Below are 23,410 nucleotides of genomic sequence, written 5' to 3'. Positions count from 1 at the left end.
ATTACATCCTGTCGATTTACTTGTATAATCTTGTAACTGTCTTAGTTTGTGAATTGTAAACTGTTCTGCAGAGTCATGAGACTTTTTCTTGGCTGTTGTGCTGCAGTGGAGCAGCTGGGACTTGGAAAGCGGAAAACATTTGTGTGGTGGCTAAATGTAAGGATGACTCAGCTGAAATTTCTGATGAGTTAGGCAGTCAGGAAACTTAATAAGCGTGTGGCTTGCCCACAGTGTCTCGCAGCCACTGCCTGGTCACGAACGGTTTAGGTGACCCCTCTGCAGATACATTAAAACATAATTGGGCATTCGTGTTCTCCACCAGTATGAATTCCCTTGAATTAGCTGTAGTAATTTCAGAGATTTTCTTTTTCTAAAAACTGGAAAATTGAAAGTGATATGAAGTGAGAAGAATTTTTAGCACGCTGTGGAATTAGAGGAGAAAAATAACAGTGAGTGTCCTGTGCATACAGTCTGTTGTATCTAACTGGGAAAGAAGTCTTAAATTCTGACAGAAATTGAGGGACATGGGGAAGGAAAATATATCTTCCATTTCTCTTTAAATCTGTTCTCTTTGTGCTTGAAACTGTTTAATCAGTGGAAGATGGGGACAAACAAAGATCAAAGTGTGGTGATTCTGAGCAGTGAGATCTGGTTTCAGCTTTGATGTTGGAATAGAGGGGACAGGCACTACAGCTCCTTTTGCTTCTGTCTCCTCATCTATAAAATGTAGATAATAGCACTTATTTCTGTGAGCAGCTCAGGCTTTTATAGAGGAGGAGGATTACTGACTGTTATGTCCCAGTAGTGGTACTGGTATTTTGTGTGGTGTGAGCTGTGCAACTGTCTGAAAAAATGCCACACAGCCAAGAGCAGCAGTCCCAGGCCCAAAGCCTTGTTAACTGTACTGCCATTCACCTTTACTGTGTGCCAGATAATGTTTGCACGTGGAAATTTGGAAATGCAATCTGAGTATTTAAACATACATGCACAGTGGTTATAGTGGGAGGTTGCTGGCGCTGTCATGTTTTTTTAGCAATGATCATGTGAAAATTCTTGATTAATACTCTTAAAGATCCTGGTAAGTACTGTTGAGGATCCCTGTTACACTGGAGTGAGCTGTATGTTATGGTAGCTGTGTATAACCACAAAAGTGACATTCTCATCTCGTGAAACTTTGAAACTTCAGAACTACAAAAAGTGCAATAAAATCAGATACATCACAGAATGGAGACACTTTAAAACAAGTGTAAATAAATGCACAAGATATACAGAATAAGGCTGATAGTGGCTATTTCTGACTTTTAAATACTGAAGTTCAGCGTTTGCCTTTTCTTTAACTCAACCTGTTTTCTTGCCCCAGGATTGGAATCTGACATGGCACACAGAAGATCCAGACTTCACCCCATGCTTTCAGAACACAGTCCTGGTCTGGATTCCTTGTGTTTACCTGTGGGTCTGCTTCCCAGTGTACTTCCTGTACCTTCGCCGTCATGACAGGGGGTACATACAGATGTCAAACCTTAACAAAGCCAAAACGGTAGGTGACATTTTAAAATCAGGATTTAATGAGCTTCTCTGGAAGTTTATATCTATTTTCAGCAGTGTTTCAGCACAGTATTTTTGTTGAGCACCATTCTTGGCCTGCATGTACACTTCAGCTGTAACTTGCTTGTTCTACTTGTATTTGATTTCCAAGCCTTACATGTTTCCCTTGCCCTTTTATTAGGCTTTTAGAAATTTACTCTGGCATAGTAACAAACATTTGGATCCTTTGTAAGACCAGTTGGAGAAGACTATTTTAGGCAACTCAGTCTCAAGGCCAGGTTGTTCTTCTTTTGTGCGTGTTTTAGAATTGCCCAAAGGATATGATCTGATTATGACTTCTGCTAACACATAGCATCCAGTGTTCATCTGTGTGTTGTGCTGCATTATTTGTGTGAACTGATGGATTAAAGACAATTCTCTATTGCAGGCTTTGGGCTTAATACTGTGGATAGTCTGCTGGGCAGACCTTTTCTACTCTTTCTGGGAAAGAAGTAAAATTTCTCGAGCTCCATTTTTTCTCATTAGCCCTACAGTATTGGGTATAACAATGGTAAGTTCTTGGCTTGGCCACTGTTCATGCAAAACCTTAAGCAATAACACCATCTTGGTCTTACAGTGTTGTAATTCTTTCAGCTACTGCCTTTATATACAGACTTATTCTGCAGCTGAACTACAGTTGACTCTGAAATGTCTGCTGTGTTTTAATTAACAAATTAGGAAAAAACCCCCCCCCCCAACGCATTAGTGCTCAGTGTGTTGCACATCAGCATACAAGGCAGTGCTAGTTGTCTTGACTTATTTTGGTAGGCTTGAGTTACCATTTATTTAATAGTTTGACTCAAGCATAGGGTGAAGGAATTGACTCAAATACTGATTCAGCCTGGATAATACAAACCACTGAACTTGGTGGAAGGCAGTCAAAGGCATTGCATTATTAAGTATCTTATTACGAACTCTCTTGCTTGTAACATTCTTTAGGGCATGTTTTCTTTGTTGCACTTGATGACACAGTGGAAAGTCTTAAATTCCACAAGTCACACAGGTGTCCCCAGCTAACTCCTTCTACCCAGATCCACAACTATTGTCTGCTTCCACACCAGTATCCCTGCAGCCTGCATTTCAAGCAAAATGCCTTGCTGTTCATTTATTGTCTCATTCATTGTGGACTTGGAGTGGTAGTGATTAAACAAAGATGCTCAGGGGGGAGGGTGGGACATCACAGCCCCAACAACAACCAAACAAAAAAGTCCTCACCCAACAGCCCTCAAACATAGTGACAAATGCAAGAGCTGTTTAGTTCTTTGTGGTTGGTTAATAATGCAGTTGTCAAGCTTTTGTCAGGCTAATTGAAAGTGCCTGTGTCAGCAGCCAAGTGAGATGTACCACCTTCCTAAAGGACTCTGAAAACACACAAAATACAGAAGTAGAGTAAGACTTGGTCAGTGGTGTTTGGCATTGTGGCTTGTATGGAAAGAAATCTTTTTATTGTAAAAACAACTAGTCAAGAAATACTTGGGAAGGAGACAGTGTCACCATAATTCCATATTGATTTGTGATATAGAACCAGAAAAGTAAAGAAATAAAAGACTGGCAGATTTTGACAGCACTTTTGTGTGTGTAATCATTTATTTCTTTGTAATACATATTCCTTTTCTCTTTTTTGTCTACTCTTTATTGATACAGAGAATTTTCTATTTAAATGTATTTTTGAATTACACATAAAATTTGAGGGTGTTAGTGTGTCTGGGAGATACTGGTTTAGAAATTTTAAATAAGCACAGTACCTTTAATATGTGCATAACATATCGTAAAACTTACAAATATATTTTTATCTTATTTCTTCACAGTTGATTGCCACATTTTTAATACAATATGAAAGAATAAAAGGAGTCCAGTCTTCAGGAGTAATGACGATTTTCTGGTTCATCTCGTTGTTATGTGCCACAGTGATTTTGATATCCAAAATAAAACATGCCTTAAATATGGTAAGTGATTTTTAGCCTCGTTCAGTTGAAAATAATCTGAAATGCTGCAGTAATAGAGTAGCTGCTTGCTAATTATGCCATTCAAGTCAGTTAATGATTCATTCAGGGTACCTTCATTCCTTGGGTTATAACAGCAAAACAAGCAGGACTTAATGACTCCTGTTCTGAACTGCAGGTGAAATTCATAGGGATTTTAACTGTAGCAACAATTGCCAAGAAAATTTTTCTGGCTGTTGGAGAAAGCGGATGTGTCTGCTTGAGTACACTAAAAGTGGATAATCTTTGATATGAGACTGTTTTAACTGTGAGTTTACGTCATCTTCCTGTTGATTGTGCAGTGGATTTCCTGAAACACGTTTTTCGGTGGTGGTGTGGTCTCACCTGCCAGAACAAAGTTAAAGTGTACATGTGAAATATTTTTATGTCTTGCAGTAAAGCCACCTCAAATATCAGACTAATTGCAAAGCTGCCTGAAAATGGCAAATCACTTTTATTTCTTGAGACCTTTAAGGCATATTGTGAATTTTGAGAACTTTCAGCTGACTTTTGCCTTCAGCTGTTGGGAATAGGATTTTACTGGGGGGTGTGTGTGTGTCCATCTATCCCTGTGCTTTGATTTCTGTGGTTGACATATTGTGTATCAGTCCCAGTCTTAAAAAGTGAAAGAACCTCTGAATTTAAGCACAGTGGAACAAAGTGTAACCTAAATTCTTCTCTAATTCTTATCTTCTGTATGCATACTAATTAAAAACTTTGCTTATACTCAGTGCATAAATGCCTTGCTCCTCTAAAAAAAGAAGTTCATGCTTGTGTGATTATGGTAGTGACTGAATAAAAATAAATGGTATCTTTCACATCCTCCCCCCTCTCGTTACCTCCCCTTTACCAAAATAAACTTTACCCCTGATTTGCATGGGGTGGGTATTGTAGCACTTACTTAGTCTGCAGAACTTACAGGAAGGAGCGGTTTTCTGTTTAAAACTAACATGTTGTTTTAAATCAGTTCCTCAAGCCTTCTAATTGGAGTGTTACCTTCCTTTGTAGGGTGCTGAAGTGGATGCATTTCGTTATGTCACCTTCTGCATTTACTTTGTCCTGTTATTTGCACAGCTCATCCTGTGTTGTTTTCCAGAACAACCACCTTTGTTTTCTGAAACAGTGAATGATCCTGTAAGTAAGTCTGTACTGAGTGCTGAGTGTCATACCTGCAATATTCTGTGCAAGGAGCTATAGGACCATAGACTTCCAGATAACTCAAATTCTGCTTTTTAGTTGGTGATGAAAAAGATGAAGCCCATAACGTGCAAAAATGGGGGGAGAAGGGGGAGGCTGTATGGAAGAAAAATTGTTTCACTGATTCCTGAATAGCATTCCTGAGGTTAAGTCATATTTATTTATATTCAGTTATATTCAGCTTCTGGCAGTCAGTGGGAAATAGTGATTTGAGATGCTGTGCTCCTGGTCACCTGATATGTTCAGTAGGCAGTAACTCACAACGATGTGGGTTCCCTTTCTTTTGAAGGTGGGGAAGAATCTAGACCTGGAAGACTTTTGACTCTGGATAGATGTGTTTGATTTCCATATTTATCTCTCTTGTGTCATCAAAAATTTAACCAGCTCATTTGCAAGAGCAGCTAACGTTAGAGGGTGGTTTGGATGTAGAAATTTAATTTTGCCTAGACATGATGTTTTTTGCATGTGTTCTTCATTACACATTCTGGATATATCTAAAGTGACCCAAGGAATGCTGGGTCATCCTTGCTTACCTTTGGGCTACATCTTCTGAGTCACAGTGGAGTGACACTTGTCACTGGTCACTGCCTGCAGTTTGCCGAGTTTAGAGTCTTCATTTCTATAATTTGATTTTTTTTAATACAAGGTCTGATTCTGGTTTGATGGCTGTTAGGTGAGACTTGACTGATGGAGGAAAGTGTGGCTTGTGGGATGGGGGGAATAAATGTTGCCTTTGTAACTGTGGAAAGGGTCCATAACCAGTTGGGCTTGCGGAATTCCACAGTTACTTTCTCCATCAGTATCCAGGGTGCCAGTGGTGCTCTGCATTCCACAGCAGTCTGTGTGTGTATGTCTGGAGGGAAGAGCAAACTGCTGAGCCTTTGGCACCTCTTTGGGTTCTTTTCATCTCATTCAGGGATTAAATATACTCGACAGGATACTGTGGATTTGTGGAAACCTCCTTTTCTGCTTTGATCATGTTTATAATAATTACAAGGTGCTTTGAGACCACAGTGGTTTGTTGTTCTGTTCTGAGTATTTCTAGGAGTGTCTAGGAAATAGGGCAGACATGAAATTTTAACTTTCTCTTTTTATGAGTAGCATGTCTGTTATGATGGAGAAAAGAGCAAAGAAGTCATGTTAGACATCCTTAAATTCTGCTTAATTCCCTTTTGCAAAGCGTTTCCAAACCAGAAATGTTTGTAAGGCTTGAGCAAAATATGTGTTTACTGAAGCCAGAAAACTAGAATAAAATTTCTAAGATGTAGATAATGATGTATATAGAAGTCAAACAATGTGTTTTGTCTCTTGTTTACGTTACACAAATCCAGACTTGTTACAGCTTCTTGTCTTCATTCTATCTGGCATAAAATTCATAAAATTCATTAATAGTTCTTTGTGTGATAACTATTTATTTTTACCAAAAATAGTATTATTTTAAAAGCAGTCTAACATGTTTTCTTGTTTTAAACTTTTGCTTTAAGCAAATGAAATCTGGTTTTTGGTAGTACAAGACCTAGTGGGCTCTTGAATTTAGAGCTTCCAACTGCAAGTTGATTAAAAAAAGGAAAAAAAGGGAAAAATCAATCCAGCATTATATATGAAGTTGAGAATGTTTTTCAGGTTTGATGAAGTTGAAAGTGTACCCTGTATTTGCTGAAGTAGAAATCTGTCAGGAATGCTGGAGTGATGAATGCTGGAAGTTTTGCCCCTTCCCTTTCTCCTACTTTAAAAACTTTTATTCATTCATGAAGTGATGGGGTTGGATTTCCTTGCAGTCATTTTACTGCAAATGTTTAAATACTTTGGAAATGTGAAACTCTTGTACTTTTAAAAAAAAAAAAAAGGCACGTGTCTCGTGCATACTCTTGTTGTTTCCTGCCAAGCAGCAAAAAAAACCTTGTGAGAAAGAGAAAACGCAGGACTCTTGTGTAGCTGGGTGGTAACACTGCAGCACAGGACAGCCAGCTTACACAAACAAGAGCTGAAAAAATGCAAATGTTTGAAACACTTGGCTCTGGCTGGTTTAATTGCAACCCTCTAATGATGTTTGGTGACTTTTGTTGATAGAATACCTGGGTTGTTCCAATTGTAGACTGAAGATAAAAACCTAATGGTTTGTTGTGCCGAAGGAGTGCCTGGTCTTAGCATTCTTTAGGTGCTGTTCAGAGCAGGGGAAGAGGGAAGAGAGACATGTGCACTAGAATTCTGCAAGTAAACCTTTAGTACCTTTGAGATTCTCCCAGCCTTTATGCTGTTTTAATCCAGCCAGACTAGGAGAGGACATGAACCTGAAGAGCAGTTAAACAGCCAGACACTGTGCTGGGTGCAGAGCAGGAGTGAGCTCTGTACATTTATGGATACTGAAGTTTCCCATGCTTACTGATGAATGAGATACAGGGTTTCTAAGGGGAATTTTGGGATGCTTTTACAGAGCTAACAGGTTGTTTTTCATTTGTTCATCTGTGTTGATGGAGTCACAGCACTGCAGTGCTAGAACAGTAGAACTGAATTCTTCATTCCTGACCAATTAACATATTTATGCCCTCCTGTGGTAGCATACCTTGCACTGATACAGGCACTGAACTGGAAAGACTGTCTGACCTGCACTGTCTTATGAAATTCCTTCAACTATTTGTTGTATTGTTAATATGGAACACTGCTACTTCCTTGTGTCCCAGTGGTTGAATCTGCTGACAGCCCTGGAGCTGTGCTTGTGTGTTCTGAACAAGCTCTCAGCAGCATAAATGGGAAATTTTGGTAATGTGAAAAAATACTGTACACAAAAGGAATTTCAAAAGTGTATTTTCTGCTTTGCTTGTTTCTCTTGGCCCTGTATCAGTTACTTTGATTTCTTTTTCTCCCTTCTAGAATCCATGTCCAGAGTTCAGTGCTTCTTTCCTCTCCAGAATCACATTCTGGTGGATCACTGGGTAAGATCAAGATGCTGTACATAGCACCAGTTCAAGTTAGATGGCACCTTGGGATCCTGCTTTCAGAGTTAAATTAGCATTAATCATGCAATAATAGTTTAGGTTGTTTTGGTTGGTTGTTTTGTAGATAGATTAAATGGATATTTTTTCTAAATTTGATTAATATTTTTTTACTTTCTTTGTATAGTCTTTTTAATTTTAAATTTTTACAGTATTTACAGAATCACAGAATATTCTGAGCTGGAAAGGACTCACAAGGGTCTTAAAGTCCATCTCTTAAGTGAATGGATCCCCATATGAGGGTCAAATCCATGACCCTGATGTTATTTAATATGTTTGTTGGAAGAAAATAATAAAAAAATTGCCCAGGAGGCTTTTTTTTCCTATTAACTTAGTTTTAGTTCTACTGTATGAATTAAAGTGAAATAACGTTGGTATATATTGTGGTTGGTCCTTGGCCAGAGTTCCAACAGAAAGTTAGATGAAAGGAATTGCTTTGTGAAATTAAAAGCTAATAAAGATTTTGAAACTTGGTAGGCATGGGAGTATTAATTGCCTGGCTGATTTTCAAACGAGATCACTTCATCCTTTCTTTTATTTTCCCTGAAGTTTGAATTCAGTGGCATATCCTGGATCCCTGGATGTTGTGGTGTCTGATTCTCGCAGGAAGGACAGGAGCATGTGTATTTTAGCATCTGGACCTGTGTCGTTCCAGGTCCCAGTGCCTGCATCCATCTTTGTGCAGAGCTGGCTCTGCTTTGGGGCTGGATGCAAGGACCACTGTATGGATGTATGTATACACACACACCTCTGGTGTTCCTAACTTTATACTGCTGATTCTTTCTGATACAGATTGATGATTCGGGGTTATCGGAGCCCTTTGGAAGCCAAGGATTTGTGGTCATTAAATAAAGATGACAAATCGGAGGAAATAGTGCCAGGTTTGGCTCGAAATTGGGCAAAAGAGTGGTCAAAGACCAAGAGGTAAGTTCAGTTATCCTGGCTCTCAGTTCTCCCGAGATACAGAGGTTTAAAAGTTCAAGTTTCTCATCCTCTCTTTAGAGCTGTTTGTCATTTGTTATCAAACCTGCTTTTGTAAGGCCCGTGTGGCAGGTCTGTATTTGTCCTTAAGTGCACACAGAACAGGAACCAAGTAGGGTGGTGTGTTTCTTCTTTATGAAGAGCTGCATTGACTTTCCCTTAGTGCTTTATGATCCAAACCTTATAACTGGGACTTTTGATGTGTCTTTTTCATCCTGGGGAGGGAATGTTTTCACACAAACTTCAGTCATGTAATTAGGGAGCTTGGGCTCCCTCTGTAGTTGCCAAAGCCTCGGGAAGGTGGTTCAGAGTGTAAAAGTGAAAAGCTTATTACTTTCCTTTGACTATATAGGGAGTCTAAGCCAGATGACTAAAATTAGACTGCATGCCTGCACTCTCCATCCTACTTTCATCATCCTGTACTGCAGCAAATAGAAGTACCTTTTCATTGAAGGAAAATTACATGCTTGCTTACACAGCATGTTTTTATATACAGCTTGTCCTCAGAAGTTCTGAGTATGTAGTTTGGCATAAGCCAGACGTGTAAAAAGAATGTGTGCACGGGGGATGTCTTGGCATCAACCTGACATGTGTTTTATCTCTGGTGGTATGAAAGTTCAGCATTACTGGGTTCTAGAATAATAATGACCTTTGCTCTTTAAGCTTAACACAACTTACAGCCCTATTCCTCATTCCCTGGGGCAGACCTGTAGGAGAGATTTGACAGGGATGTTACCCATCCAAGCAAAGAAGGCCATTTCTGAATGGCCAGTTCATTTGGTTATGGTTGCAGGATTAAAAATGTTTGACAGTAACCCCCAGTTTTAAACTGTTGAGAGTCATGATAAGCAGCTCATAAACATCTCATTTGAATAGTTTTCCCAGTGGGCTTTATACTTGAATAAAGGCTACATCGTATACCTGCTCTTGTTTCAGGCGACCAGTGGACATGTTATATGCGCCCAAAAAGCAGCAAAAATCAAGCGACTCAAATGGTGATGTGACAGAAGAGGCTGAAACTTTGCTAATAAAACCATCTCAGAAGAGCTCTGAAGCATCTTTATTCAAGGTTTTATATAAAACCTTTGGACCATATTTTCTCATGAGTTTCCTGTTTAAAGCCATACATGATCTCTTGATGTTTGCAGGCCCGGAAATTCTGAAGTAAGACCTATATACCTTGTTATTGTATTAAAAGTATGTGAACAGAATTTAAAACACGCTGGTATTCCACTCCTCAGGCTGCTTTGCCTTCAGCTGGTTAAATGGGGAAGAGATATCATGCAAGTGAGAGACCACGAACAAAGATGATTTTGGTCCATTAGTTTTCAAATCATAACATCATGCAATAAATGTTTGACTTTTTGTGTTCCTTTTCAACATTAGAAGGCCAGGCAGGAATATAATCAACAAAAGCAGGAGAGTTTATTAAATTCTAACCTGTAATTATTTTGGGACTACCCATCACAGTATGTGAAGCCACAGAGCTGAGGGTCTGGGAGAGTTGTACTGCTTTAAGCTGATAAGAAATAAAACAATTTTAAGTGTTTGTATTTTAGCTGGAGGAAAAAGGAGACTTTTTAGTGTAGCTCCAAGAGAATGTAAGCTATGTGATACTTTATGTTTCAAATTAGTACACTGAGGAGGGAGTGATGTGTGCTCAATATAAAATGATCTCCAGTTTCTGAGAAGTTTGCTGAAATGTTTTATCTAAGTTTGGTGCTTTAGGTGCCTGCATGACCCGTACAATGATTGGAATAATCTAAGGTTGTGACCATGACATCTGAGTTTGTTTCGCATCTATCAAGAGAATTAATTTCTCTCTCCACAGATTGCTACTCAACTTTGTAAATAACAAAGCTGCCCCAGACTGGCAAGGCTACTTTTATACAGTGCTGCTGTTTGTTTGTGCCTGTCTTCAGACACTGATTCTTCACCAGTATTTTCATATTTGCTTTGTAACTGGAATGAGGCTCAAAACAGCTATTGTTGGTGTAATTTATCGAAAGGTGGGTGTTTCTATAAATAGACAGTACCTGTCTGTGACTGTGAGAATGCATCACTTAAATCTGAATTATTAGTTATGAGACTGTGGCACGCTGATTCCTAACTCGTAGTAGAAATAAGAGAGTATCTAATTTATAAATAAAAGCCTTTAAGCTAGGACAGTCTTCTGATTTACTAGTTAACTTGCTTCTTCCTACTGCCAAACAAGAAGTCTTGTCTGATTTAGACTAGGGGTGTGCAGTGATTCAGTTTGTGCAGGGATTAAGATGCATCTACATGTACAGCTTCATTTGGGACTTAGCAGCAGTGCCACCTCATCTTAGAATAAGCTGGAACATTTTAGAAAACTGTGGAGTGATGTGTGAGAAAAATGTGTCACAAGAAATGAAGATTCCAGTTCTTACATAAAAACACTAAACAAAATAAGCAAATTATATCCCCCAAAGATGGCTTATTGACTTTAATCCTCTATCAGTTTAAACCTAGCTTAGCTGCTTTCTTCAAACTGTACAACTTGCATTTTGCAAAACATACAGGGTAAACAGAATATGAAGCAGGAATATGATTACTTGTAATTTTAAGGAAGAATCTCTGTAGAGCAGTTGAATTCTGTGGAGAAAATGCAAATAAGTCTTCCATCATGTTGTCTTGGTTTTATTTTTTATCTGCACCTAGGCACTTGTTATCACAAATTCCGCTAGAAAGACTTCAACTGTGGGTGAGATTGTGAATCTGATGTCTGTGGATGCTCAGAGATTCATGGATTTGGCTACCTATATAAACATGATTTGGTCTGCACCTTTCCAGGTGATACTAGCACTGTACTTACTGTGGCAGGTGAGTACTGTGTGTTGTTTCCTGTTTTGACTTTGACTTCCTCTGATTCTGTGACTTCAGACAGCTGTTCAGACCACTGCAGGGTTAGAGCAGTGTGGGGAAAATGCTGTTTATTTAGAGCCATTCAGAACTGCTTTTGTCACTGCTGTCAAGAAGGAAGGCAGATGGGTCTGAATTTGCACGTCTGAGTGCGTTTGGGAGAGCTGCAGGTGGGAGCTGTTGGGGGACTGCAGTGCCTACAGTATCTCACCTGTCTCTTCATTTAAATGCAAGGAGTCTTGCTTCTGTACTCTCAGTCACCATGTGAGGTGTCCCAGGCTGACTCTTCATGAATCTCTATTTCAGAAGAACAGGCAAACCAACAAAAACTGAGGAACATTAAAAGATCAGTGTATGTGTGTATAGAGATACTTTTCTGGAGAGAGATTGATCTGTATGTACCTCTGTGTGGGATCTGCGTATGTATGTTTGCTTCAAAAATCAAAGCGTATAATCATTAACCTAAGCTCCTACTTGATCCTCATCTTCCCCCAAGCTGTTCTTGAAAAGGGAAGAAGAGGTTGAAAAACTATTTGGAATGCTTTTCTGTGGCATATGTGGCAGTTTGATTCAAGATTTAAAAAATGAGTTTGAGTAAATGTTTACAATTAACCACTTTTCAGAATTTAGGTCCTTCAGTGCTGGCAGGAGTGGCTGTCATGATCCTTCTGGTTCCAATAAACGCTGTGATGGCAATGAAGACAAAAACCTATCAGGTTAGAACCTTTATATATGTGACAGTGCTTGTAAGAAACTTTGTGTTCTATTCTTTGACTTATTCCTTGAGATTTGTCCTTTTATTTTTTTTTCCCCCATCCCACTATTTATCCCTTAAAAAAAGGGAAGGGAAAGAAAGGTCAGAGGTGTTATGTATGCAGAATAAACAAACTCACGTATTTTTCAGCCTTGCAACATATCTGTATATAATGATCTAAATTTGCAATACTGAAGACCAAGGTAGCATTTTAGCCACCTTCATGAGATGTCCAATGATGGAATTGGAGTTAGTTCAGTTTTTAAATTGCTGCCTAAGAACTAGAGTGCAAACATAAACTACTGGCTACCTAATGAACCTGATTTAATGAAATATTCATGTTTTCGGTATGGTGGTTGCAGTGTTAAAGTTTTCTACTGCGAAAACTACTCCCAACAGCCCCAGTATGTGGGTTCTGGTGACTTCACTACTAACTGAATTTACTGCATGTCAGTGGAGATTGTTACATTGAAGTGAAACCTTTTAGCTCTCTACATGTTCATCAAAACATACCGGAGCATTTGGTTCCTGCAGGGGAGAAATAGGGAATATGTGGCATGTCACAGCACACTGTCACTGGTGACAGCTGTCTGGGATGGCTGTACCAGTGCAGTCTGCTGGCTGCCCAGTGCTGAGTCACAACATCACTTCAGCTTTGCACTGCCCTCATTAAAAGGCTTTATGAAGATGAAACTCTGAAATGCATGACGAATGGCCTGGCTTCTTATGGCAGAGTGGGAAGCTTTTTGTGCACCGTCAGAAAGCTGTGGATGGGGCTGAAAGGGAAGCGAAATCCAGTTGGGTCTGAGGTTAAATAAAAACTACACATCACTGACACTTGATTATAGTGGCTTATTTTTTAACTGCATGTTGTACCTCGGAGGAACCTGAGTCCCAGGGCTCCCTGATGCAGGGTTAATCACACTTAAACCAGTGCCACAGCTGTTTTGATCTTGGTTTGGCTTTTCAGTTTCGTGAAGCATTCTTTTAATTGGTTTAAAACGTCTTGTTAATTCTGCATATTTGTTTGTTCAGATAGTATCTCAGATTTCCTGCTTGGGAAGCTAGTAAGCTTTTGATGATAATGAGGTAAATTTGCCATTGCAAAATACAAAGCTCAGGACTTTGAGGCTCTGCCAAGTATTGTGCCCTGTTAATTATTTTTTGCAATGTTGTTTTTAGGTGGCTCAAATGAAGAGCAAAGACAACAGAATTAAGCTGATGAATGAAATTCTCAATGGGATTAAAGTTCTGAAACTTTATGCTTGGGAATTAGCCTTCAGAGAGAAGGTATTAGAGATCAGACAGAAAGAACTCCAAGTCCTAAAAAAATCTGCTTACCTTGCTGCAATGGCAACCTTCACTTGGGTTTGTGCTCCTTTTTTGGTAAGTGAAACAAATCTAGAAGTCTTCCTCCTTTTTGTGATGGTGCTTTCCAGGGCATTGCTTGAGGATTTGTTTTGGTTTTGTGTTTTAATGAGTTAAAGAGTCAGATTGCCCTCTGAAGTGCTGGAACACTTAGGGCTTCACTTCACTATGAAAAGGCACTACTGTTTTCTTTGAAACTCAGTGGCATCTAAGGTTAAATGTGTAGTCAGATTTAGGAGAGGTCACTGATGTGCATGGTACCCTCCAGGTGGGACCTGTGGCTGACAGAGTGAAAAATCCCTTATTTCAGCATCTCTGAGAGCATCAGGTCCTAATGTAAGAGTCCTTGATCAGATGGGGACATGGTGTGACACCTCTGGCCAGGGTTCTCTCAGCATCTGTTTAAGAACAATATGGGCAGGTAAAGCCACTGCATAGCTTGGGATTGCTTCAAATTCCTCTTTACAAAAAAAGAAATCATTGATATGCGAAACATCCCTACTATGTTTGTGGTTGGCTTACATTTCAGCTAATAGAAGGGAGAGAAGGGTGAGATCACATCAAAATTGCTTCAGACCCTATTAGAGCAAGGGGCCATTGCTCTTGTCTGCAGAAGCAAATAAAAGCCATGACTACATTAGGATAAAATATGTACTGTTCCAGTTGAAGGTGTTTAAGTGTACTTTCCAGTCTCAGATTCCTTCCCTGCAAACATTTTTAGTGTTTACATTATGTTTTGGGCATGATGAAAGGCAGAGAAGCAGTGCCCTGGGTAGGAAGCATCAGCTGCATTCTTAAGTGAATGCTTTTCTAAAAGAAGTCTGAGATGATTTTAATATAAATACACTATTAAATGAAATTTATAAATAAAACTCTGCAGGTGGACTCCTTAATGCTGTTCTGTGGAGTCTGTTAGATGCCCCTAAAGTGTAGCTCTGTTCCAGCACACATTGTGGGTGTGTGGCAGTGATCCTGCTCTGCAGGGGGGTTTGACACTGGGGCACAGTCAGGCACAAGGCTGTTGTTCAACATCTCATTTCTTGGATTTTTTTTTTTCATATGTTCTTCTGAACTTCTGATTAAAGAACTGTTGTGAGTACCTACTTGAAAGCACTTCTGACATTGAAAACTTTTATATCCTGTACTGTTTCTCCTGTTTCCATGGCCAGGGCTCTTTTAATAACGGTGTCAGGAAACTGTTTATTTGCAGTACCTCCCCTACTGCTCTGTGTGCTGATAAGGGTCTATTTCAGCCTAATTGTTGGTAACACAAGAGTGCAGGCATGCTGTGTGTGAGGTTATTCTTTGGACTCTCTCTTGTTTCTGATCTCCACTGGAGGGCTTTCTCCCTGGGATGTGGTTGTCCAAACCGAGGGCTGTACAAACAAGCTGCTGTACCAGGCACAGCTGAGTCAGCCACTGCCCCAGGAGCAGTGCATGTCCTCACAGCAGTCACACTGGGGACAGAAGTACTCATGTCTGCACTGGATGCTGTACTTAGATGAGACGGCTCCTTGAGTGGAGGGCTAATTGTTTCAGGCCTTTTAGGAGGGGAGATGCTGAAGGTTTCTCTGCCTTGATTTCTTGTTTTAATTGGCAGTCTTTTGGAAACAGTTTCTGGATCTTGTGATATACGGAGGCATAAATGAGGTTACTGTGGAAGAAAAAAATATGAAGGGAATAGATCTGAAAGTGAACCTGTGGTTTTACTTACATAATGTTACTATAATTTATTCAACATATTCAAAAAAAAGATAAGTATATAGATTTTTGGAATTATAGCTTATGACTGATAGTAGCAGTGGTTCAGTGTAATTTTCTTTCTCAGCATGAAACTTGGTTAGTATAAGGCTTCATGTTTGTAATGCAGTTTCAAGTTTCCTGGACAACAGCCTGTCCGTGATAAAGTGAGCTGTATTTGGAAATCTAGGGTTGTGAGAGTCTCTACAAAATATAAAATATGATAACATCGGGGTGTTTCTAACTTTTCTGTCTATAAATGTTACTAATCCAGTATCTGGTACTATGAAGAGTGCCTTAAAACTGAAACAGAGCAGGAAGAAAGGCCAGTGATCCTTACTCTCCTTCCTTTCTCCTGCAGTGTGACCACAAATAGCCTGGGATATATTTGTGGTTTCACCCTTTGCTATGAGAAGAAAGTTAGCACTTAATACTTTTCCAACAGGAACCATCAACTTATTTTTACAATAACAGTTTTAAAAGTTTGTTTTGCAAAAGCTGTTATCAAGAAGGAAGAAGTTACCAGAACATTCCTCTTTCTTTGATTTGTAGTCCCCTGATTGCAGCTGTCAGACTGTGCTCTCCTGACTTGGTGGCTTTCAGAGGTGTTACCCCAACCACAACCTTTGCTCTTTGTTTTCAGGTTGCCCTGTCCACGTTCGCTGTGTACGTCACCATAGACAAGACCAACATCTTGGATGCTCAGAAGGCTTTTGTTTCTCTGGCTTTATTCAACATCCTCAGGTTTCCACTGAACATGCTTCCTATGGTTATCAGCAACATAGTGGAAGTAAGACTGCAGTCATTAACAGGTGTTTCTGTGCAGAAGTAGGCCCTGGGTGGAAAGATTATATTCCCATGCTTAGACAATGTCCTCTGGTGAAATTCACCCACTCAGAAAGGGAACTTTGCAGTTCCTGTGTGTTGAGTGCTGTGCAAATGAAATTATCGATGCTGGTTGTGGCAGATGGGTGTTCCTGAAATCAGTCATGATACCTGTGGTTTGGGAAGTGAGAGCTTGATGACTATCCAAGCAACTATGCAGTGGATTTAAGGAGGGATTAGGAGTGCATAATAATGTGCAATGGATATGTGGTGCAAAGTAATGAGCTCTTAAATGTAATGAGCAGACTGTAAGATAGTTTTATATCCCTTTTCCATGCAGGCCAGTGTCTCCTTGAAGCGCCTTAGGGTGTTCCTGTCTCATGAGGAGTTAGATCCAGACAGCATAATCAGAGGTCCCACGACAGAGGGTGAGTTTCTTTGCCTGTTGAAAAATCAGTATGTACAGGTGTTGGGTGGTTTCTTTTGATATCTATAAAAAAATTACTGCATGTTTGGAAGATTTCACTGATAAATTTTAGACAGAAAGCAGAGAAGGGAGTTGGTAAAATGAAAATTAAATAAAGGTTCTACTTCCGTCTCAGATAGTTTCTTCCCTCTCCACAACTCCTGTGTCCAGACATATAGAGTGGTTGCATCCAGACAGTGGTGGTCTTTAAAAATTACTTGTTAGACTTTTTCAAGTATAGCATTTGAAATTTGTCAGCAATTAACAGAATGATAATTAATGCTGTACCAAAACCTAGCAATTATATAACACTTCAACACCCTTGAGGGTGCAGCTGAATTAGTTGGTATCTCTGTGCAGTTGACATTCATGCACCTCCTGGTTACTGAATGAGTGTAACCTTGGAACTTCTGCTGTCTTAATAGATCCATTAAAAGCAGAACACAAATTTTTTTGATAAGCAATGGGTTGTTGTTCTTCTGGAAAAGCAGCTTTATACCTCTGCCTATGCATGTTTAGATTGACTTCTGTGGCATGATCCAGAGCATGTATGCACCTTTCATTGGTAATTTTATAAATATGAGTTGTCTGTTTGCAGCTGAAGGATGCATTGTTGTAAAGAATGCAACGTTTAGCTGGTCCAAAACCGATCCTCCTTTGCTGAACAGGTAAGAATTGGTACCCTTCATTCCATTCCATAAATTGCTGCATCAGAAATGATTGATATTTGACTTATAAAATACATGTGGAGAAGCGTTTGTTGCGTTAGAGAAACAGAACAAATGACATCTGTTCTGTATATTTTTTTTTTAAATCGGATCTTCATAAACTGGAGGGGTTTACACTGTTGTGGTGCATGCATGGAATGTATAAAGGGGAGTAGCAAGAGATGTAATGGGAGGGGAGAAAACTGCAAGGGATTTCAAGGTCTTGCTCTGTGCTGCAGATGGGATGAGCTCCATCTAGAGGATGCAGCCAGGTCAGCCCCTTGTAATCATCCCTGGTCCCTCATGTTTGCCTGAGTCCTCAGTCTCCCTTTCACAGTCTGATTCTTGCTGAACTGTAGCCATTCTTGATTCCTGTGCTGCAGAAAACCAGTGGTGAACCTTGCACATGGGATGACTAACAGAGTAACTGGGGTGATGCAGCTACAAACCCCATCTTCCATGTGCCCTGTTCCCTTCCTTAACTTTGGCTGCTCTTTCTTGGGACTTAAATGGCATATTCCGTGGGATAAGGATACTGTTTGGGAAACATCCACCTCGTATTTACATTTGTGTTCACAGAGCATTTGAAGAGAAATATTGGCAAGGTCAGCTCACAGTGCTTTTTTTTTCTTTTTTCTTCCCTTTTTGACTAATTATACATTTTCAAATGCTATGTTCTAAGTATAGGAAGAGCTGGGTGCTTTCTGAATAAGAGGTTTGCATTTTCAAACAGTTATAGTTGGGTTCTGTGTCAGTATTTGCAGTGACTGTTCACATTGCATCTGGTTTTATGAGGGCAACTCAACTGACTGTTTAACTTTATTTCAGCATTAATTTCACTGTTCCTGAAGGCTCCTTGGTGGCTGTTGTTGGTCAGGTTGGCTGTGGAAAATCTTCACTGCTGTCTGCGTTACTGGGGGAGATGGACAAGAAGGAAGGCTACGTGGTTGTCAAGGTGTGATATGTCTGAAGAATTGTTCAGCTATTTGTGGGCATTACCAGAGGGATTCTAGGTTTCTAAGAGATGTGAAGAGGGAAAGAGGCAACTTTTCAGATGAATGCACTTTTTAACCTGATTTCCTGGCAAACCATGTATGTGCCTTAGCCTGCACTCTGTTTAATTGCCTGCTAAGCCTGGACCCAGCACCATCCAAATCTGTTGGTTTCAGATTTAGCCAAACACACAGAATGATGGAGATCTCTAAGATAAGTATTCTGATGAGTCTTGTTACCACCTGGGTATGAGCTGAGGAAACCCTATTTAATCCAGCCTGAGGAACAGCAGCATTGGGTCAGACCTTCTCAGACATCAGAGAATTACAAGGAGAGATGGTGCATCCAGATACCCAAACATGGGAAAAGCTGCTGTTGCAGTTTGCACTTTCCTAGACATTGGAGTTGCACAGAGCTCACAGAGCAAAAATGACCTGGGAGTAGATAAATCAATAAGTAAAAAGTCCTTGGTTTGTATTTTGCTGCTGCTGTAGTGTTTTGCTCTTAAAATAATTTTCTTTCCGTACAAATATGTTGCAAACTGTAGGTTTGGTCACCTTCAAAATTGCTTGGGAGAAACAAAGTAGGTGAGATTTGAATCACTAATTATAGTGGAGAAAGAGATCCTCAAAGCACAATACTTTGCATTATCTCAATCTGTCTTTGAAGTGACTTTTATATGAAAACTACTTCCTCTGGTTTCTGTAGAAATCTCTTGGCAGGGTGCATTTGTTAAACACTTGCATTCCAGATTAAATTGTTTTATGAAGAATGTACTTTATAACTATATGAAAGAACTAATGACTTTTGACATTCAGTAATTGTACAAACATTCTCTAAACAAATGTTTCCTCCAGGTTTATGTTAATCCTATTTTGTTTGAAGTCCTTTATTTTGTACCAATGCACTTTGTTACATTCACTCACAGAGAGGATTATAAAACTAACATTTTGGAGGAGGTGGCAGCCCGAGAACTACTTTGCACAGTTTTGAAATGACCGTAGGCAATTTTTGAGGTGATTAGCACTGCCTGCCTCACAAAGCCCTGCTGTGCTTTGACTCTGTGTGCAGACTAGTAGTCTAAAATACTAAATAAGGAACTTTATTTTTCTTGCAGGGCTCTGTAGCCTACGTTCCTCAGCAAGCCTGGGTCCAAAATGCAACTCTGGAAGATAACATTATCTTTGGAAGGGAGATGAATGAGAGCCGGTACAAGCGTGTGATTGAGGCCTGTGCTCTGCTGCCTGATATAGAGATTCTTCCTTCGGGAGACAAAACAGAAATAGGAGAAAAGGTATTTGAACACCCACTCTACCATTACAGTGCTACTGCTTGTAGTTAAGGCTGTGTGACTTTCATTCTACTTTATCTCTAAGTGGTATTGAATTTAAAACATTCACAGTAGAAACCCTCTGGAGTAAGAGGCAGGTTGGTACAGTGTGTTTTCCTCATCTTTAAGCCTCGGGGGAGGAAACCAGTCCTCAGTTACAAATGCAAAAGCATCTTGCAATGACAGTTTTTAATTGTCTCTGGTCATAGAGCAGAAAAATGTATGAAAAAAGCAAGAGAAGAATCTTCTGAACACTTCGGCTTCCTTAAGAACAAGCAGTCATTCCCTCCAACACCAACCCCTCCCAAAAAATCCCAAAACACAAACCACAAAAACAACCACCACCCCAAAACTGGCCCTTGGTTGCAAAAGTATGTGTGGTGTGGGATTTGGACAGTTGTAGTGCTGTGCTGTGGAAGCAGGACCGGGTGTCCCCATTCCATCAGCCTGGCAGAGTATGTGTGTGTGGCTGCTGGACGTCCTGCCCAGCTGGGGCTCTCCAGAAGACTGGGTTATGTGCTTTGCCTGCTGACTAATTAGAGATGGGTATAGCTCCCAGCTATGTAAATAACTGACAGCCCCAGATTCACCAGAGGGTGCAGTTTTTGCTTCCTTATTAGTCAGCAGGCCAGCCAGATTGCAGAGTGTGAACAGAGTTCATTGTTCATTAAATCATAGGCAGCACTGCAGAAATACAGCTGAGAAGAAAAGTAGCTGCTCACTGTACAAAGATAGGTGGGTCGGTCAGAGTTAATTGCTTTACAAGACTAGCAATGCTTTTTTGGCTAACCCTTCCCTGACAGTGAGAACATAATACATGTGCTTCCTTCCAAGAGGATTTTGACTGATTGCTTATGCTGTTGTGGTAGGGAAATAATGTGTGGAGATGGGTTCATACAATGCTGACATTCCTCTGATTTGAATAAACCACCCATGACCTGTGTCTTTCATAAGCTGTAGCAAGACATCTCTTCAGCTGGAAATAAAGGATCCTATTTTCTTGTTTCCCCAGGGTGTGAATTTGTCTGGAGGACAGAAACAGCGAGTCAGTCTTGCTCGGGCAGTTTATTGTAATGCAGATGTCTATTTACTTGATGATCCTTTATCAGCTGTTGATGCTCATGTTGGGAAACATATTTTTGAAAAAGTTATTGGACCAAAAGGAATCCTGAAAAATAAAGTATGTCATAATGAATACTTGTCTCTAGAGAATGCTTTTCCTTTTTCTTGGCTGAGTTTAAATGATTCCAAGTTTGTTAAGTTGCATATTCAGACTTTTGTTTTTAACATCTGAAAGATGAAAGGATGCTTCTATGATTTTTAGAGGACTTGTATAAAACACTGAGATTTCTGTAATGAAACATGCTCTGGTTTCTGTAACTCAAAATTATTCAATGGAAAAAATCAAGACAAGGACAGCATTTATTCTTAAAAAGGCCACATATCTGTCCCTTGTTATTACTGTGCTATAAACAGAGTTCAAGCAGTAAGAGCAGTAGTTCAACCATGGTATTTACTAATTTGAGATGTGAGAAAATCTTTTTTTTTCTTTTGCTATTTAGACTCGGGTTTTGGTAACCCATGCAATCAACTATCTGCCTCAAATGGATACAATTCTGGTAATGACTGATGGAGAAATCTCTGAGATGGGCTCCTACCAGGAGCTGCTGGAGCAAGATGGGGCTTTTGCTGAGTTTCTTCGTACATATGCTAATACTGAACAAAGCATGGAGAACAGTGGTAAGCTTATCTTGGGATAAGTTGGTGTCTGTCATGTTAGAGGAAAAACAGTAGTAGTGGAAGGGAAGTTAAATTACTATTTCTTGTGATTACCTATAGGTAAGAGGTGCTTATGTCTTTAAGGGCATTCAAGGTTGTGAGATTAAACATGCATTCTTTATTAAAATTTAGCAAAATGTGTAACAGATCTGTAGTAAAATCCCTGTCAGTGAAAAAACCAGATGTTTGTGAGACTGCATGAAGGCCAGCTGGGGTTTATACAGCCTTCCTGTCTCTGTTAGGATGTGTCTTCTTTATGCACATTGTCCTTGGGGGACAGGCAGGAGGAAGCAGCAGCTCAATTTTCCAGCTGATGTCCTTGACTCCTGCTTCACAAAACAGCTGTACTGATAGAGGAATATACTTCAGATTTTTATATTTTTTTATCTGCCGACAGTTGCAGTATTGGATTTTAAGAAGGGAACTCAGGCTCTTGCCTGCAGCCCTCCTGCTTTGGGGACAGTCAGACTTGTGGCTTTTTTGGTGTGTTCAACTTCAGAGACAAGCTAACTGTGCACTGCCCTAGGCAGTTAACAAGTTGACTTACATGAAAATTTGCCTTGTTTAATAGCTTTGTTCTCCCAGTCTTTGTCTCCTCCCTTCCTCAAGTGTGGTAAAATAGGTTTTGAAGTCCTTTACGTTAAACTAAGTTACTTTATTTTTCCATTTAAATACTGAATCTTCGTTTGGAGAGTGAACCAGTGCTTTATCTTCTGCCATGCTTCTCTGCAGTTGTCTAATAAAGGGCACTTCTACTTTCAGTACGACTCTGGTGGTCTGAGAGGATTTTGCAGTATCACAGGGTTGGCCTATTTGCAGCAAGGTTGTTTATCTGTTTTGGTTGAGTCATCTTCTGCCAATGGTAAAAAGTGAAAACTAGGAGCATTATTTGTCTGAGTCACAGGGATAATACTAATATTTATCAAATATGTAGAAGGTCACTATTCTTCAGAATCACAGGATCTTGGAGTTGGTCTGAGATAGCTGGAGGGTATCTGCACAGCCACTTGAAAAGGGTGGTTGCCTTGTGCCTGAACCTGTGTGTGTTGGCAGCCTGAAAACACTGGCCTGGGGCTTTCTGGCTGGAATTCGTCTGCTCCTGCAAGGGTGGGAGAGCCTCTCCTCCTGCCCAGCCTCTGGGGTTTGGCTGATTCTGCTCCCTGTTGCCTCCCAGCCTTTCTCTCCCATTGGGATTCTTAGGGCTACCTCTGTCCTTGTGCTGTACTGGTGCCTTTCCCATCCTCACCTTTGTGGGGTTTCTTACGTGTGTGGGAAAGCTGGGCATGAAGCTTGGGATTAAAAACGGATCCATTGCAGCGAATTTGATTCTGCCTCGGGCATTTACGCTTTTGTGGTTTAGGTTGTTCTACTTGAATGCGTTGTTGTAAAGATGGAAAATGGTTGAGTGTGCTCTGGAAAAGGTTAATTATGTGTGCTTTTAGAGTCAGATTCTTCATTAGAAGGAACAGTTCAACCTCTGGAAACAGGTAACTGCTCTTTTGCCATGTGGCTTTACATTAGTGCTTACGCCAGAGTGCTGTGAGTAGCTGCAGTTTATTTACAAGAGTTTGAGTCAGTATTAGAAGAATTTTATCTGCACAATAGAAGATGTTTGCATGGTACTTGTTTGTGTGAGCTACAGCAGTTGGTGTGGCAGCTTGTAGGTAACTCAAGCAGCAATTCTTTATCTCAAATGCTTCCATGAGGAAGCTTTAAATAAGCTTTAAAAGTACACCCTGGGCCTGGGAGTGTAGTGAGTGTACCCAGGGAGGCATCATTCAGGATTGAGTCCTGAGGGTCCCTTTTGTTTTCATAGGCGTATTCAGGA

The 23,410-nt window shown here is 40.0% G+C and overlaps 1 protein-coding gene across 1 annotated transcript in view; it reads left to right on the top strand.

Annotated features, from left to right (window-relative positions):
* LOC126641012 (multidrug resistance-associated protein 1) overlaps window positions 1–23,410 on the top strand; it is a 47,331-nt gene that overhangs the window by 10,662 nt on the left and 13,259 nt on the right. The window contains exons 2-19 of the mRNA XM_050317303.1: window positions 1,361–1,537; window positions 1,973–2,095; window positions 3,393–3,530; window positions 4,575–4,700; window positions 7,635–7,696; window positions 8,549–8,680; window positions 9,674–9,901; window positions 10,569–10,746; window positions 11,420–11,581; window positions 12,244–12,336; window positions 13,557–13,760; window positions 16,126–16,272; window positions 16,648–16,735; window positions 17,372–17,441; window positions 18,309–18,435; window positions 19,591–19,767; window positions 20,816–20,983; window positions 21,366–21,543. Coding sequence (XP_050173260.1) covers window positions 1,361–1,537; window positions 1,973–2,095; window positions 3,393–3,530; window positions 4,575–4,700; window positions 7,635–7,696; window positions 8,549–8,680; window positions 9,674–9,901; window positions 10,569–10,746; window positions 11,420–11,581; window positions 12,244–12,336; window positions 13,557–13,760; window positions 16,126–16,272; window positions 16,648–16,735; window positions 17,372–17,441; window positions 18,309–18,435; window positions 19,591–19,767; window positions 20,816–20,983; window positions 21,366–21,543 — 2,578 coding nt within the window. The remainder of the gene's footprint in view (window positions 1–1,360; window positions 1,538–1,972; window positions 2,096–3,392; window positions 3,531–4,574; window positions 4,701–7,634; window positions 7,697–8,548; window positions 8,681–9,673; window positions 9,902–10,568; window positions 10,747–11,419; window positions 11,582–12,243; window positions 12,337–13,556; window positions 13,761–16,125; window positions 16,273–16,647; window positions 16,736–17,371; window positions 17,442–18,308; window positions 18,436–19,590; window positions 19,768–20,815; window positions 20,984–21,365; window positions 21,544–23,410) is intronic.

This window comes from Myiozetetes cayanensis, unplaced genomic scaffold (assembly GCF_022539395.1).
Source record: "Myiozetetes cayanensis isolate MyiCay16 unplaced genomic scaffold, myiCay2020 scf20-37, whole genome shotgun sequence".
NCBI lineage: Eukaryota > Metazoa > Chordata > Aves > Passeriformes > Tyrannidae > Myiozetetes > Myiozetetes cayanensis.
The sequence above is the reverse complement of the archived record's forward strand: the minus strand, read 5'-3'. Positions and strand labels throughout refer to the sequence as shown.